The sequence below is a fragment of the Hoplias malabaricus genome, chromosome 3 (genome assembly GCF_029633855.1).
Source record: "Hoplias malabaricus isolate fHopMal1 chromosome 3, fHopMal1.hap1, whole genome shotgun sequence".
NCBI lineage: Eukaryota > Metazoa > Chordata > Actinopteri > Characiformes > Erythrinidae > Hoplias > Hoplias malabaricus.
The window spans coordinates 39333101-39350733 of NC_089802.1; the positions used below are offsets into that span (position 1 = coordinate 39333101).

At 41.7% G+C, this 17633-nt stretch overlaps 1 protein-coding gene across 1 annotated transcript; it reads right to left on the reverse strand.

Annotated features, from left to right (window-relative positions):
* Window positions 1–621: 621 nt before the first annotated feature.
* Window positions 622–17422, reverse strand: sdc4 (syndecan 4). The gene is made up of 4 exons (XM_066664944.1): window positions 17212–17422; window positions 3493–3711; window positions 3076–3244; window positions 622–2677 (listed from the first exon to the last, which is right to left on the reverse strand). Exons 1-4 carry the CDS (start codon window positions 17266–17268, stop codon window positions 2526–2528), a joined length of 597 nt encoding a protein of 198 aa, XP_066521041.1. The 5' UTR covers window positions 17269–17422; the 3' UTR covers window positions 622–2525.
* Between the last annotated feature and the right edge of the window lie 211 nt (window positions 17423–17633).

The following is a 17633-nucleotide window of genomic DNA, read 5'->3' on the forward strand; positions in this document are numbered from 1 at the left end:
AGAGGCCTGTAAACACGTCAGCAGTGTGGAGTTACTTCACAGTCAACAAAGAAAACAGCAAGACCACCGAGTGAATTTGTGTAATGCTACTGTCTCACGAGGTGGTAGCAGTGTTGGGAATTTGAACACCACGAACATGATTAAACACTTACAGAAACACCACGGAAAGGAGTACACGGAATTTATCAAGGCCTCGAATGCTAATAAAAAAACAGTTTCGCATCAGTATCAGGATTAGTATCGCTATCGGCAGATACCCAAATGTAAAATATTGGTATCGTATTGGACCTAAAAAAAGTGGTATCGTGCCATCCCTAGTTTGCACCTTCTGTGACAATAATGAACCTGTACAGTATCTTTTTTTGGAGAGTGTACAGAAGGTAAGGGATATTAAACTAAATTAATATGTAAATCATTTCACGTTTTACTTCATACCAAGAACATACTGAACACCTCTTGTGTCACAAACAGAATGGAGTTCCATCACCCCTTGGGCTCAGGCTCGACCATCTCACAGCGCTGTGTATAGTGTGTATTCTTAGAGCAGTGATTCTCAGGGATGTTATTAGGCTGTGAACGGTTCAGTCCTGTTACAGTAGGTTGACAAACTTGAAAAGATCGAGACACCTTTGTAAAGTTAATGTGCATAAAACCGCTTTATTTCAGATTTGAACCTGCGTTCCTCGACTGGATTTTGTGATTTCAACATCACGTGATGAAGAATTAACAAAAAAAAAGCAGCAGATTTTCTCACTTTCTCTCCATGTGAGTTACATGGCTCATTCAGTCACCCTGGCACTACAAAGAGTGTCCTTCTACAAAATATAAATATATATTGCTTAAAAAGGTCTAAAAGTAATAGAAACTTTTACAAAATAACACACAAAACTGCTTCAAAACTTCTGCTAGTGTATAGATTTTTTTCTCTTTTCTAAAATCACATGTACAGCTTAGAGGGGAGGACCCCGACCTGAAGGAAGGCAATAATAAAATTATCTATTTGACAGTTAAATTAATACAAAACAAATCAAAAGTAAAATTAAAAAGTCATCTATGAAACATTGAAAAATAAATCGAGTTAATAAAGAAAAACAGACAGAAAGAGTTAGTATTAGCATTGGTCATTGTTTTTTATGGGTTTTTTTTTTTTAACTTCTTACTGTTTCTCATTGGAGAAGAAACAATAACAATAATAATAATAGATCATACACTGATCATGTTTAATTTACACAAACTGAACACCAGGAGGAAAACAAAAACAAAAAAAACAAAAAATAAAGATAAAGAAAGAAGATTTGGCATTTAAATATTTGGTAAATAAAAGCCTGCCAAAGGTACACTTTATTCAAACGGCTATGTACACATCCCTGGAAGTTCGAGGTCTGTTTGCAGAGACTCCATCGGTCCGCAGCAAAGAGACGTACCTGTTAAAACGAGCTTGAGGAACAGCTCTGAGTAACAATGACTCGGTTTAGCTTTTAGTCGGTTCAGAAGAAACACATGACTTCAGCCTCCAGACTCTTTCAGAATTACTATGAGGTGAACAGGTGGAATGTAGAACTCCGTGTTTAATGTTTTAAAATAAATCTGCTCTAGGGCTGAAGGATTTCGCCTCGTCACCGCGGTGTGAAAGAGTGCACTCCTCAAACGACCAGAGCTCAGACTCATGTCCCACAGTTAAAGATCGAATGTGGTCTTGAAGCTGCTTAAAGTGGGAGTGATCAAGCTTTAAAAACTGATGCGCTGGTCGAGATAAGAAGCTTGATTTTTACTCAGCTGCGGTCAATCATTCAGCCCTAGTCTGCATTATAAAGGTAGCATCGTTGAGGTATTTAAACCCAGCTTCCTCCAGCTAAGGCTCAACACCTGAAATTGTCAGATTGTGTGTAAGATCATCAGCATGCCCTCGGTTCGCGATCACCATGCGTACCTCTGAGAGTACTAAGAACGGATATAGAAACTATTCATGACTGAAGAGATACGAAAGTAAAACGTCAATTAAAAAAAACAAAAACGCTACAGTAACATTCCCCTCGACAGCACCTAACGGCGCACACACGTCTCTGCGTCAAACATCGATACTGATCTGTTAATTAGATCTTTATATTAATATATATATGTACCCCACAAACACCCCTTTGCACCTTGTAGTGTTTAAAAACCAGGGAACCCTTAAAGGCAAAGGGACAAATGGCATTTCACTTTGGGCATTTAAAAATAGAAAAAAGAAGGAAAGAAAATAAGAAAAAGGAGGGAGCCGAACCCCAAGAAAACATCGAGACTTGTACAGTGCAGTTTTGGCACAAAGAAGCTCCTCTCCTGTCCACTGTGAACTGGTGAAATTCAGCTGAAAATGTCCAGAGAAACTGCGCTTGTGTCCAGAAGATACTGTCTCTCGGGTAAAGAGCAGGAGAGAGAGAGAGAGAGAGAGAGAGAGGGGGGTTGGCTGTGCTTCAGAGGCACTGTGTGACTTTTAGAGTTCAGGATTTATTTGCTCTAGAGACAGAGCGTGTGTTCTCATGTGTTCACGCGTAGATCTCAGCGGTGGGGGCTTTCTTGTAGATGGGCTTCTTCCCCAGCTCGTAGCTGCCCTCGTCCTTCTTCTTCATGCGGTAAACCAGGAGGAGGATGAGGAGCACGGCGAAGAGCAGGCCGACAGCTCCGCCTGCAATAACAGCTGCAAACAGAGAGAGAAACAAGAAGAGGGTAAGAGACAAGTTAAAACCACAGTAAATTGTTTTTTTTTTTGTTGCGCACTGAGCCCAGCTAGCTCCTGGGCTCCCCCTACAGCTGCAGAGTGTAATTCACTTTTACAGCACTGTCCTCAACTCAAGAGGGAGGGAGGGGGGGTTCCTACCCTCCTCCAGAAGTTACATAGTGCGGTTTCTGCAGTGCCGAGCAACAACACAGGCTCTGTTCTCCCTGACAATTTCATGATTTTCAAGCTGTAATTCTACGGTAAAAATACTTAGTGTTTCTTTAACTTTTCAGCAATGTTACAATTTCAGAGAATATGTTTGCCTCGACAGCCACAAATCATATGATAAAAGTCATTAAACAGTAAACACCCTTTACCTGCAAGGACCTCCGTCTTGTTAAAGATGTTCTGTTCTGCTTTGTTCTGCAAGACGCTGTACGTGTGACCGATCTCGTTCTTCTGAACCGCTGCCTCGTCGGACGTGCCCGACCGGACCCCGGTCCGAGGAGGATCGGCATCGGGGATGTGGTTATCCAGCTCCTCGGGCTGAGAGAGGGAGGGAGGGAAAAAGAGAGAAGCAGAATGGTGAGTTTGGTGTTTTGGGGATTTTTGGGTAAGCAGAGGTCAAAAGAGGCTTTTCAACTCATTTGGTAAATATTTCAGAGTGAGGAGCTTTAACAGTCTCACTGTCGACAATTCTGCTTCTCGAGGACGGTGAATTTCCCTACACACCACACCAAACACACTCCACCCTGGAAAACTATTAACTGTGATAAAGGGGACACTGCATTTACCTCAAGTGTCGCACCGTCGTCTATGTCGCCGTCAGATAAATCCTCGTCCCCAGAACCCGATGCATTATAGTAATCACTGTAATCTTCACCATCGTCATCATCATCTTCATCGTCAATTGTGGTCTGTTCCTCGTCTGGGAACTCGAAATCTCCAGACGATTCCAGGGCCACCCCATGAGGCTCCACCTCGCTGCGGACCCACATCTCCGTCTCTCGTACCTGGGAGGAGAAGAGAAAGAAAAAAAAAAGTCAAGGTCAAGGGTCTTGAGTGTCTCAGGCTCAGAGCTAATGACAGCATCGTGACGAAGTAAATCTGCTCTGAACATTTTAAACATAAAGGTGATTTTCCACTGCAGAGTGGTGTAGGTTCAACTCAGTGGAAAAGCGTCAGCTCGATTGACACAATTGAGACACAGCATTCAGAAGAAAGCATTCAGTACAAAATGACACAACCTAGAGGCTGAAGGAGACGAGATCATATCCATGATATTCTTCATCACAACATCAGCTGTGGCCTAAAGGCTTGAGAAACGGGTTTGGGACTAAAATGTGTGCTGGATCAATCACCAGGGCCAGTAGAAAACATTCACGACTGAAAAGCCCTTGCACTGAGGTGGCTGCCCTGTGTATATTCACTGCCCCTAAGGGTTTGAGAGTGGGAAGGGTTAAAAGCAGTGTCATAGTTTAATTACTCTGCTGTAAAAAGTTGGTTAAAGCATGTTACACATTTTCATTTTCATTTTATAAGCATTGTTTAGTTGGATTTAGTGCAGAACACAGAGCCACATCTATTTGACACCAGTTTTAAAATGTAGCTCTAGTGGTACATTGAGAATCATGAAAAAGTATGGTGAGGTGAACATCCACCATTTAACCCATTCCTCACAGTAAAATACATGTTAACGTGCTTGTAAAAGGTCGAGACGTTCCCCCGCCTGACTGGCACAGACGCAACCTTGGAGGCAAGAACAGGAAGCGCTGACTCAGGTCCTTATCTCTTCTGTTATTAAGGTTACAGAGGAAATGCCTGATACCACATCAGCCCTGAGCACAATGGACTTCTGTTGTTCCTTAAACAATGGGGGAGGGAGTTAAAAAAAATGGCCCCGTCAGCAGAGGCCTCCGATAACTGGATTTACTGATGACCTTCCGCACTGACGTTCACTTCAGTGAAACGAGATCAGGAGGGCGGCTGTGCTTTACGAACAGAGAGAGAGTGTGTGGTGTGTGTTTAGTCTAAACGAAAGGCAGTTATTTACCTTATCTCTATTTCCCTCAGCTCTGAAAGCAGCCATCTGCAGATATTACCGGCTCAATGTGGAACAGGCAAATTCCATTTTGATGCAGAGCTCCCATCGCTCTCTCTCTTGCCTTCTTTTCCCCTTTTCATATCTCCATACTTCTTCCATCTCTTACTTCCTCTCTCTCTCTCATTATATTCTCCACACCCCAGTCTCCATCTCTCTCTTAGTTCACTCATTTTGTTCTCCATCTTGATGCCTTCATTTAATTACTCAATATTCCTTCCGTTCCTAACTTTGCCCCCTCTCTCTCTCTCATTATATTCTCATTTTTTCTCTTACTCTCTGCGTACTTTCCTTTCTCTATTTTCATATGTGAATATTTCCTCCACTTTGTATCTCTTTCTCCATTCTCTCATTTTCTGGATCGGGACTCGTTTTCTGAGTCTGTGGCATAATTCTCTGTCCCTCTGTGGTATAATTCAAAGAAAGTAACTGCTTTAAACCTGAAATATCCATAAAGAATGAAGCAACTGATGAAGAGAAAAGACCCCAAATCTCCCTCATAAAGCCCCAGGTCATGAGCTTACACCGAATATTAAACAGTGACGCTCTTACTCCAGTAAACGTAGCTTTTTCTTTGGGACGGTGAGTTTCATTGTGAGGCCTGTCTGCTTTTCCACAGAATCTGCTGAGTAACACCTGGCGGGTTTCTGTGTTTACGGGAATGGGTGGATTCAGGAATGTCAGGATTACGGACATGCTCGTATTTCACTGTTCCGCTCAGGAGACCGGCTCCGGGTCAAAATGGATCACTGTTTAAACCCAACGTGGCCCAGAAAAGGGTCCAGACTCCACCATTTTTAACACCAACCTTCCATCCCTGGGTTAGTGAAGAACAGGAGGACCTTTTAAACCAGGTCTGAGTCAACACACCTCGCGGCTCAGTGCTGACGTGCTCACTGACACACACTCAGCTCGGGTAACCTCCACGGGAAAGCCAACGAGGTGGCGCTCACCGCGCCCAATGACAAGTGTTGGCCAGAGGGGTATAAAGCTGCCCAGCCTTAGACTGTGGGGCAGAGATGTGTGTCCTCTGGAGGGATGGAGCTCAAATACGAGGGTGTAGAAGCATTTATTGTGTAATTCAATTCAAATTCAAATGTTGTGTAGTATTAAAAAATGACAGTTGTCATTGACAGTTTATTCAACAAAAACATCGCCTAAAAATGAAGTAACTTGAAAATGGATTTGTTCTGTTTTTTGGGAAAAGGCTGTATCCAAAAGTACGTGTGATATTTGGTTTAGAGAATTTAAAGACGGGGAGTTTGATGTTAGCGATCGTAAACATAATGTATTAATACATCATTTTTATATGCATTTTTGTTGAATAAAATATTATTTTTAAAATGTTTTTTTTTAAACTACAGAGAGTTTAAAACAGTTACTGTAAAATAACAAAAGAGCGGGAGAATGTTTGAATAATGAACTACAATTATACAGTACACCAAAACACTTTTGTACACCACATAAATGTAATTAAATATTCAAAGCAACTTCCCAGTATCTAGACGAGTAGACACTGTTACTGCAGCAAAGCAGGGACACACACTTGTTTAAAGCCCTTCACTTCTCCCAAAGCAAGGCTTATTCCTGGTCCAGTTAAATTACCCATAGTGCCTCACCAATATTTCCCTGAGGGGATCTATGCTAGCTCTGGAATGCCATGGTTCCAGTTTAGGATAGAACATTTATTTCTCAGGTTGCCACACTTGTTTCTGTCCAAACCGAACCCCAAGAAACATTTTTCTCAAAGGCAAAAAAAAAGCAGAGACCACAGTCTCACGTCCATCCGTACACTGATGGATTATTTGAATTAGTAGCACGTATCAACGAGGACTCGGGAGTAGCAGGGGGTGGTAAACCATCTGGCCTCGTGTCACACAGCCTGACACGAGAAGCTAATTCACTCCTTACTCGATGCACCCCCCCCCTCGGTTTGGCTCCGCAGTTACTCAACCCCTCTCAGGGAGTGAATCACGGCCCTAGCGTGTTAGCACAAGTTTATCTGAGGGCCGACAGGGAGATGGGGGTCTTTATCTCTCTCGATTCTATGCCAGCTGTCCAGCTCTGATAGATTTGCCATGACTAAAACCCTGATTACTCGCACAAAGATAACAACGGCTGCTCCTCACAAAGTATAACGTAAACCAATGAAAACAGAACATGATGCAGCTCGGATTGGATTTTAAACGTCTGAAGCTTGTCTACACCCGTAAAAATGAAAACAGCGCTACAAGAGAGCTGTTAAAAGCCACTAAGATACATAATCTTTCAAATATAACTGTGGGAAACCTAAATCTGTTTCCTTTTTAAAGCCCATTTCACACATGCACTGGGACCTAGGTATGTTCCAGAGATTACCTGGAGAAGCTGCATGTGAGAACGCAAACACCCACAGCCTCTGTCCCAGACTTTACACTGACTTTATCCCTCTAGGCCCCGAGTACAGAGTCCAGGTGAAATCTTGTTCCTCTGGCTGAATGATGTACACAATGAATCTGTATAAAACATACATCAAATAAACACTTTCCCAAATTCTTACCAATGTTTAAGATCATGCCCAACTGCATTTTCTAATTTTTTTAAGTGTTATATTATATTTTTTTATTTTGTTTTTACCCTAATTACACTGTTAGATGTTACACAATGATCATTAATCATTAGATTCACTTTTGAAAAGAAACCAAGAACTTCCCACACTGCTGTCTTTCACCAAACATCTAATGCGTAGGTTGTATCACTTTCAGATTTACTGCTTCTAATTTTACCGTTTGAACAACAATGAAAGGTGTTGTTTTCCTAAGCCATGTTGATTTACTCCCCGTTTTTAGATTTCTTCCATAATTTTGACAAATACTGGCCCGCAGTTTCCACACTGGCGCACTCCTTAGAAAAACTGTGATCGAATGTGTTCCTGCTTGTGGCTGAGCTTGGCCTGTTTCAGGAAACCAGCATCTTACAAATACCAGATACAACTGGAAGTCATTTCTGAGCAGTGTGCCATTTATGAAAAAAAGAAGAAAGATGTGTGACAGTGAAAGGAAGAGAAGAAAGGCATAAAGGAAGTAAATTACAGAGCAACAGACCAATGTCTTCAGAGAAAGTGATGGTGGAAGGCCCCCTGAAAAGTCTCAAAAAGTCCCCCGCCTCAAAATCGCATGCCCTGGTGACCGCATTGGGTTGAAAACAATGAAGAGAAGTTAAAGAGAAAGAAAACGAAATGGCACTCACAACCACACGGGTTCCGAGCTGAAGAAAAAAAAACACTCAAGCAATAGTTTCCTTGAATCCCCAGGAGAGGAAATCAACAGCTTACAGTAAAACAAACAAACAAAAAAAAGACCCGGCCGTACCAGCAGCTGCTGAGGAACTATAATGGCTGCGGAGAGTACCTAACAATACATCACTGTGGTTCAAACCCGCAACTGAGAAACCACAGACAAAACCCTGAGAAGCCTCCAGAGACTGCACAAACCACATTTCAACATACAACAAATATCTGTCACTACACAGCCCTGTTTAACAGCCGTACTTTCATACTTTCTACAAATTTTCCTTGTGTGCAGTTACTTTACGGTGGACACCGATGATTTATCTCCACGCTCGATGCCCAGCGTGTGTTAGACAGGTATAAAAACCTGCAACATTGTGCACGACGGAGGCTCCATTCAACAACTCTGGGATGAGTCGGAATGGTGTTTGTGATCCAGAACTAATCCCTCAAATCTTGTGCCTGGACTCACCAACATTTTTATGGCTAAACGCCATCAAATCCTCACAGGGAGCTGTTACTGGAGCCACTCCTTCATTACAGAAAAGCAGATGTTGCTAAATCATTGAATCAATAACAAATCAATGGGAAGAGGATCATACACCCAGCTGAGAGGTGCTGGGGCTGGTGTGAACTGGAGGGCTGTGTTAAGCCAGGCCTTTTTAGGACTGACATGACAGGCAGCAAATCCCACCATCTGCTGACAAATGGCCCGGCATCTGTTTCGTTAATCTGGGAGAACGGCGGAGAAATCCCTGCAACATCGTCACTGCCGGGAACAAAGTCCTGTGTCTTACTTTTTACCTCATTGTGGCTAAAAGAAGAAATAAACTTAGACAACCCGCAGAAAACTGACCGGGTGGTCTTGTTTCACAGTGTGTGGGTTGGTGGGCTCCAGATTCACACAGTAATGTGCACAAGTGAGTCTGTCCTCTTTAGTACGTAGGCAGCTGTCTGAACTTTAATAACAGACGGACCAAACTAACTGCTTGTTATGTTCATTTTAACAGAGATTGTTTCTCTTTTAACAAAGTATGCATCTTCAACTTGGAATAGTTTGAGCACAGATCCTGATACGGCAGATAAAACCAGGCCATTGTGTCATTAACAATGAGGAAAGGTCTCTCACAGAGAACCTTATTAGTTTAATTTAGTCTTGACACTTTGAGGAGGTGCTGGTCCAACTCCTGGGAGGCGCTTATTCACTGCTCTGAAAGTGCTCATAGTTTTCTGCGGGATTTTGGTTCATGGCCCAAATAGTGCTCTATGCCTTGGGAAAAGTTAATGATTTTCCTTCAGAAACAAATAAAAATTGACTCTTTAATCGAACAGAAGAGTTCCTCAACCTGCTGCTGTCTCTCAGTGCACTCTCGGTTAAACTCGGCCGATCAGAAAAACTTGTTTCTTTCTCTGGAGGAAGACAAGTAAACAGCAGTTGATTTGGTAAGTTTTGACAACCACCAGTTCCACAGAAAGAGGCCACAGAAGGACACAGTAATAAATAAATGATTTATTACAATTATTGTGCACACATTTTAGACCAAAATAATGTTTCTGGGGCCGTTTTTAAATCTGCATTTTTGTGTTATATTTATTTTGCGTTCAGTGGGCTAGTCTCAAACAGGAAATTGGGGACATGGCAGATGAAGAAAGAGCACTGACACCTCCCTCAACATCCACAGCTGGAGGACCTAACCTACAACTTCTGTATTGGCTGCTTGCTGTGTGTGTGTGTGTGTGTGTGTGTGTGCGTTTTCACTGCTGTAGGTGGGTGAAATGTGGGGTCTTAACTTCCTTGTACTGCTGAAATGCTCCAAATCTACATCTTTACATTAACTCAGGTTAAAATTTAAGAACGTTATTTACTACTCTTGGGAAATTTCATTTCATTTCAAAGGAAACATTTAATTTTCATTCAGACAGTGACTTAAACACACACAGCTCCTCATGACTACCTCTTGATAAGCGTTATCTTCTTGTACAAAATCAAAACCAAGCCCTACATCGCGGTGCGTATTCTGAGACGTCTGATAAACATGACCCTGGGGTTAAAGACGTAAACGTGGCTCACCTCTGAAACACGCCTGACTCACACTGGAGCCTCGCGAGCCGCAGGGTTATTCCAGATTCTTTCCACCTTCACACTCACTATTTATAGAGGCTTTGTCCCTGTGCCAGACCCAACCTGTACAACACAGAGCTGAAATGACACTCCCATGTTCCTGACATCAGACACGCCACACCACCTTAAGAGCACACGACTGCGTCTCAGTGATTAACTTAGAGGGGGGTGCCACTGATGTTTCTGCTTAAATAATTCATTAAGATGTCAAGAGTCAATCAGAGTGGGAAAGTGTATTTTTTGCGCCCCACCACCCCCCAGATGAGTTTAGACAAGGTGGGCACGATTTCATTGTACTGCAAAGACAATAAAAGGCCCTTCGGTGAAGGTTTTATCCAAATATATTCATATATATATATATATATATATATATAAACAAATATTTGTATATAAATGTGTGAAGTGGCAGAGACTAGGCATTAAAAAGTCCTCACAGGGAACGTTTTGTGATGGGTGTCCCCACTGCAGTTGGCGGAGAAGAAAAATAACTGCATTTGTGTTGTAGACGTAGAGACGCCTGGTTCCATTCAAAACGGCTGTAAGGAGTCGGTAGACCATCAAAACACTGACTTCAGTGAGTAGTGTTTGTGAAAAACCTGTGGAAATCCCCTTTACCCCGCTCTACTCCATATTAATCCTGCTTTAAACCATGTGCACTCTCAAAACAGGCCTTTTGCTATTTGGCACTAGCATTAGCTGTGTAAAAGAAAAAGACTGTCCATTTCAAAGCAGCAGCTCCATGCTCTAAAACGTATTAATGTGTGACGTGAAAATATTTTAATCTGCTCAGCACATACGTAATGTCTCACTCTGAGGGTATACAACCTAGAAAGAAGTATTTTCAAGAAATAATCCTCAAAAGAAGCCACTGGATTAAGATGATTTTATTTTATATATATATAATATAAAATAGTATAAAGATGTCTGTGCAAATGTCAATGTTTACATGAATGTGTGAAGCCTGGACCCGTGTCTGTGAGAGCGCAAAAATGAGGTTAAATGCAGCAAAATGGACACAAGCAACGCAGAGAAATAAGGGCACTGAGTAAAATCGAGAACGGAGAAGAAAGAGTCAAAACTACTAAAATACCAGAGCTTCTGCTTTATATATATATATATATATATAAAATAAGAATCTGTGCTACAGAAAATCACAATAATGAAACAAACTCATGGTGCCCTCCTCGGTGTCCATTGTCACTTCAAAGGAAAGCTTTCATCCCTTTCTTCTGTCAGCCACTGGCTTTCATTAATTAAGCCACTCACTATTAAGTGAGGACCTTTTTCTGACCACAATGAAAGACTGAGGTCGGCTGTAAATCCCAAACAACTGCTACTGCACTGTTCAGGAGAAGACAATGAAAGGAGGGAGAAATCCAATCTAGAGAGATCAGATGGCACCTCTAAAGAGGACAATTAGCAAGAGAAAGCTGGACACAACGGCACAGAAACTGGGCTTGAGCTCAGAGAGCCATTTCACAACAACAGCAGTGGACTGTAATAAAACCAGTGAGGTATAAAAGCACAGACGAGATCCTCGAAGCTCTCTTTAAAGCAGCATTCAACTGAATATCTGCAAAATTCAGGGAGTGGGATGTAAAGAAAAACTTTACTGGCGAGACTGTTTTTTTTTTTTAGAGTGGCATCTCCCCACAGATTTAGATTCTAAAATCAGTTTTCTTCAGGGAATATTGTGTGTTTAGCTCCATCTTCACCATGAACGGGTTCTATAAATATGTTTTAGACCAAAACCCTAAAATAAAAAAATGTTGTAAATCGTAGATCTAGGAGGTCTGAAAGAACAGAGCATTTCACATAAACATTCAATTTTCACATAAAGATATCAATTTAAAGAATGCTTCTTTAAATTGATATCTTTGTAAATTCACAGGAATTTCCCTTGAATCGGAGTGTGGGGCATCTTAAACTGGACCAAGTTACATCCTGTTTCATGTTTTAGACGTGCACTAAAAAAAACTTCTTCCTCTTGTTTCTATTTAAACTAAACGTGGTGGTTCTCATTTTCACATCCACTGTGTGTGATTTTGCCTTGTAACAAATAAAATGGCACGAATAATGTAGTATTGTGTTTACAGCCCATGCAGGTCCTGCTTATCAGGAGAAACATCAGGCAAATGTTTTTTTAAGAAGCCGTTGTGAGCAGGTGGTAGTTAGGTATCAGGAACCAACTGCTATGGGGGTGGCAGCAGGTTGAAAAAAGCAAAAGCCAAAACCCCCCAGGAGTGCGGGCAGAGGGGGAGGGCAGGGTCTACCTCCCCCCTTTTGTTAAAGCTACAGTCAGGGTTTTTTGTTTTTTTTTGCCTTTTCACATTAACACAAACCTGTCTTTTCCTTTATGGTCAGTGAAGTCTCATTTCTTGGTCTGTTTTGTTCATGTCGATGTCCATTTTAGCTGTCTTTTACCGGTTCTGTTAAATGTCTGAAAAGTCCAGTTACTCTCCAAATAAGTACTGAAATGTCTCAAAAACAAGACGACAAACTGCATAGGAGGCATAGGTCATTAAATTGTAGCAATGTTTTCCCCTTCTCTTCGAAAGCCACAGATTTGGAGATGCTTTTGTACAGAGGCCTCCTTCACTCCACAACAACACGCAATATAAAGTTTACCATCTCAGCAGAGCACAGTTACTGCTCCCAACACTAGGCCTAGCACAGAGGGCTCGTAACGAAGTGTCCACATGAGCATATCAGCAGCACACGTTATGCAGCCGTGCCTCCGCCCTTCCCAGACAGACGGGGTGAAAATAAATAAATAAAATTCTTAACTTCTTTCACTCAAGCAGCAAACAAAATCCCCTCTCTCAGCGCCAGCATTCCTTTCACCAAAGGGATTTTATAGGCCAGTGGACAGCAATGCAGAACGCATTATTACATCCCGGTGAAAGTATTTATCCTGTTCACCACTCCGCTTTTCACCGGCCGCTCTATTCAGCCCTGTCTCGCAAAAGAACTTTATCATTCTGGCACACGCGGCTTCGTACTCAGAGTGGAGCTCCAGCCATTTTGCTCCAGTGTCTGTGGTAATTAAAAGGGTGAGATGTAAACAAAGTCACTGAGAGTGGTCTTGTTTGAAGAGATGTTCACAGCGGTGGTGAGCGGAACCATCCAAAGACTTTACAAGCTCCCCGCAGAAATTTAGTCGAGGGTTTAGTATCTTAATATCTCAAAATGAGGGGGGTATGTATGACGTGTGTGGTGGGTCAAATTTATGTGTCTAAAAGTTGGCTAAAATGTTCACGTGTGTTTAAGAGAGCCACAGGAAGGGGGCGCTGTGGGAGCTCAATGGCTGCTGATGTCACGGCCTGAAAAAGTGTGGAGAAAATCACAAGCCCAGTAGCCCCGCCGCGGTTGTGCGTTTAGAGCTGAGTTTGGGTTAAAAGAGAGTGGAAGAAAGCTGTAAACAGACAAAATACTCAAAATCCTTCTCTCGACTTTGTGCTGCTCAATTAGAGGCTTTATCCTCTAAATGTGTGTGTTTTGAGCCTCAGTTCGCTGAAAAATCTGCTGTCGTGATGTGCTAAACCACAAGTGCCTGTTAGTGCTGGTTGTGCTTCTAAACAGTGTACACCATTTATTTCACTGGTGTTTGACCTTTTCTGTTCCTCCAGCACCAGTCTCTGATATTTATTCTCTCAGAAACGGGTTTTTATTGTCAACACGTGTCAGTGTGCGCTGTCATGCTGTGTTCAGCTGAATTCACTCGACTTTGTGCTCACAGCGTTGCATGACAGAGCGCCCCCTCCCCACAGTAATAGCGTATACTGAGATAATATTTTGAGAGTGTATGAAATATATGGATACCGCCTGTCCCTATTTACAATAGTTTTGACTTTCACTCTTCTTTTACTATTTTAACCTTTAACCTTGTATATCCTTCCAGATTATGAAGCTCTAGAGTGGTGTAGTTCACAGGTGAGTGTGGAGGGATGAAGAATCACAGTCAAAGTTTTTAAAAAACAAACATTTCACACCAAAACTTTTTTTTGTAAAAATAGATGGAATTCCTCTTTAACTCAACATAAAGTGCTCCAACTAGACATAAGGGGAGTGGACAAGGTCTGGTATTGATCCAGAGTGGACGTTTGCAGACTATCCGCACAGAGAATAACAGAACAGGACGCCATGTCTCTTCCCATAAAAAGAGGAGTGAGGAACTTCATTCAACAGAATTCAAGCTGCTTTTCCTAGTAAGGCCCTTACGTGCATTTCCTTCCAAAGAAATTTGGTCCAAGGAGTGTTTTTACGCACAAGTATTGACCTATTTCAGGGAACAGTGTTCACTTTCAGCGCAGTGTAGAGGGTCCAACAGCTCATTCATGCCAAAACCCTGACAATTGAACAGAACGATCATTTACTACAATCACTGCGTCAGTCCTGAACTTCCTCCAGTTTCCACAATGTCTCACACGGGCCACAATCACTTGAGAAAGGGCTGTTCTTCAGGAAAAGGCAGAGTGGGGAGACATTTGGGAGTCTTCTGCTTTTTTTAGCCTAACAGTGAGCATGGTTAGTCCTGCTTAACTGGTCCGACCACAAAAATGACTTAAAATGTTGTATCTGAATAAAACACTTGAAATATGGTGCTGCTAATGCCTTCTGTCTCAAAACATCAAGATACACACTGTGTCTCAAAACAAGCTCTTCCAGTATTAAGATACAATCATTTCAGAGCAGATCCACCACCCCTCCAGCACAACAGTACATATCCCTCACTCATTAAACCAGTTTTTAAAGTTTAGCCGTTCTAGAGTCCAGTAGCTGGAGGAAGGGGAAGGCAATGAAAGCACTGGACCATTTAAGTCCAGCCAAGTGTGTGAAATCCAGAAAGAGGGCTGGTCAAGGTCATGAGGGGTCAAATTCCACTGAAAAATACTATAGGAGAAGTGCGGAGGGGGGGATGAAAGGGAGTGGGAGACGTTTCTGTATGATTCTGAGGAATGTTGCTGCTTCCTTTTCCTGAAAACGATGACACAGAATTTACCTCCAAAGTTTACCCTTTGGTTTGGCATGAATAGTCAAAGAGTCATAGGCAAATGAAGCAGCCACATTAGGCAATGTGCCACATAAACTGATATATCACGATAGTGACAGATAGGGACACGGCTGTTTGAGCGAAATATTTTGACAGATATTAAGGTTAATAACCATTAAACATGTTGTAGCTGAGTACTTCTTTTGTGGGCATTTCATTATCATTTACTGGGTGCTGTTTTTTTTTCTTTTTTTTAGAAAATATCCTGTTTATTTTCTTTAAAAACACAAGAAAATTGTATGTTTACTTTGAGGAAATGGGGTTATGTGAAGTCAGTGATTACAATACTACATACACTCCAATTTGAGGGTAATTCAATGTAATATTTAGCAATGTATTCACATTTTTAGTCTAAACTCAAGGCTGACAGTGTATCTTGAAGTGCATTCAGATTCAGATTCAAATTTTGCTGCATCAGTGTGGTTTGAGCCTCATTTATACGAGCAAGAGGCAACGTCTGACGACCTACAGTACGACCATTCAGCTTTAACATCAAGGTCAGAAGTTGCATCATCAAATAGATCCCACCAAAAAGAGGTTAAGCCCAACTAATAGGTGGATGGCACATATCCCAAGGCCTCAGAGGGGAAGTTCTCCCCTCTGCACATTTGCATTTTTGCCCGTGTGTGTGTGTGTGTGTTTGTGGCTGATCGACCACACACACTGGGTGGTATGTGTCTTATTACCATTCCTTTCTATTCTCTTCCATTTCAGCTCCACGGCCACAGAGACATCTGCACAAGGCCATTATTTCCCATTATTAAAAAAGCAGCATGGCGTAGGGTCGCGGCGCACCACACACAGATGTTTTTTGGCCACAAAGGAAAGTTTTAAAAAGTAAAACCAACACCGTAAACAAAACCAGATGAAGGTGGTGTGGTTACTGGTAACATTCTTCAGGGAGTAGCTTCTGCAGATTCTGTTTTTTACTTGTCTTTTGATCCTATTCACTAAAAACGGGATTTTCACACTACACAACATGCTCTTAGCTACTGAGAAAAGTAACAATGATCAAAGTCTGAACAACAAAGGAAAACAATGCTGGAAACTCTTTGATATGCAGGAAAATTGGAGCAGAGCACACAAGTCACAAAGGCACAAAGTCATTTTGCATGTAATTTGATCTTACCTAACTGTGATTAGCATAACAAACAGCCACTGAATCACTTTCTAACACACTATCGAACCACTCTGTGTGTGATTTAAGACATGAATCATGCTGAAATTGTCGACTGAGTTGGGGTTAAAGGGCACATAACTGGGGAAACTACTGTTAATTCTCATAGAAACAAACAACAACCTGTTGAATTGTGTGAAAAGAACAAAGAAATAGGACAACACCACTTTTGCTGAGTGAAAAATTAAATCAGACTTCAAAGGAATGGAGTTAAATAAACACTTGTAAGATGTTGGCCCTTTAACCAAAGTCGTCTGGACCCTAACCTCCAAATAAAACAGTGTTCTACATAGTAGTTTTTTTAACTTGTAAGCTAACAATATTTGGACCCTTGGAGGATTTAAAAAACCCAACACAGCAGGTTTTTCAATTACAAAGTAAACATCAAAGTCTTTCTAATATAATACTTGTTTTTGGAGCCACTGTCCTTATTATAGAGTATTAAACAACAATTTCTGTCACTATAACGAACTTCAATTGAATGATAACTCAATATATTGAGGTATAACTTTATTTAGCGTAGTAACAATGAATGGTCCTTGTTCGAAAGCTCCGCTCCACCTTAAATGCTGACTCTACAATGTAACTGCAACGGCACTTAAGGTGGACCGAACAGTTCTCTTAAAATCAGTGGAAATAGCATTTTTATAGGAAAATATGATACGTTAAGCTCCATATTTATAGAATACACTCGAAACGGTGTTTAACGGCCACTTTAAGTGACTTTAAAACACTATATAGTTTGTGAATCGTTAGGATCAGTTCGTTAGAAAGCCTCCTCTCTTCACTTACCGACTCGGCGAAAACAGCAGCAGCCAAGAAGAACACGGTGAGGTACACTTTCAGCATCTTCAAACCCCGTAGCTTATAAACCACACAACAAAACAGGTCCAAAACTATTCCTTTAAATCGTCCACGAAACTTTACTGTTTCTCTCTTTAAAAAGTCCCTAAACAACTCTCTTCTGTTTCACAACTGCGCCACTGCACAGTCTACAGGTTTGGGTCTATATTACGAGGCCCCGCCCCCGTCTAAGACGACCAATAGGAGCTCAGTGATTTTCCTTACGTCACACACTTACGGGAATTTTACAATGAAGAAAAAACAACAACACCAGCAACCTTTTACGGTGGGAAATTTGGCAGAAATTCCTCCACTTATTCACAGCGCATTTACTCTACGATTCTCTCAGCACCACTGTCGACACAGGAGTA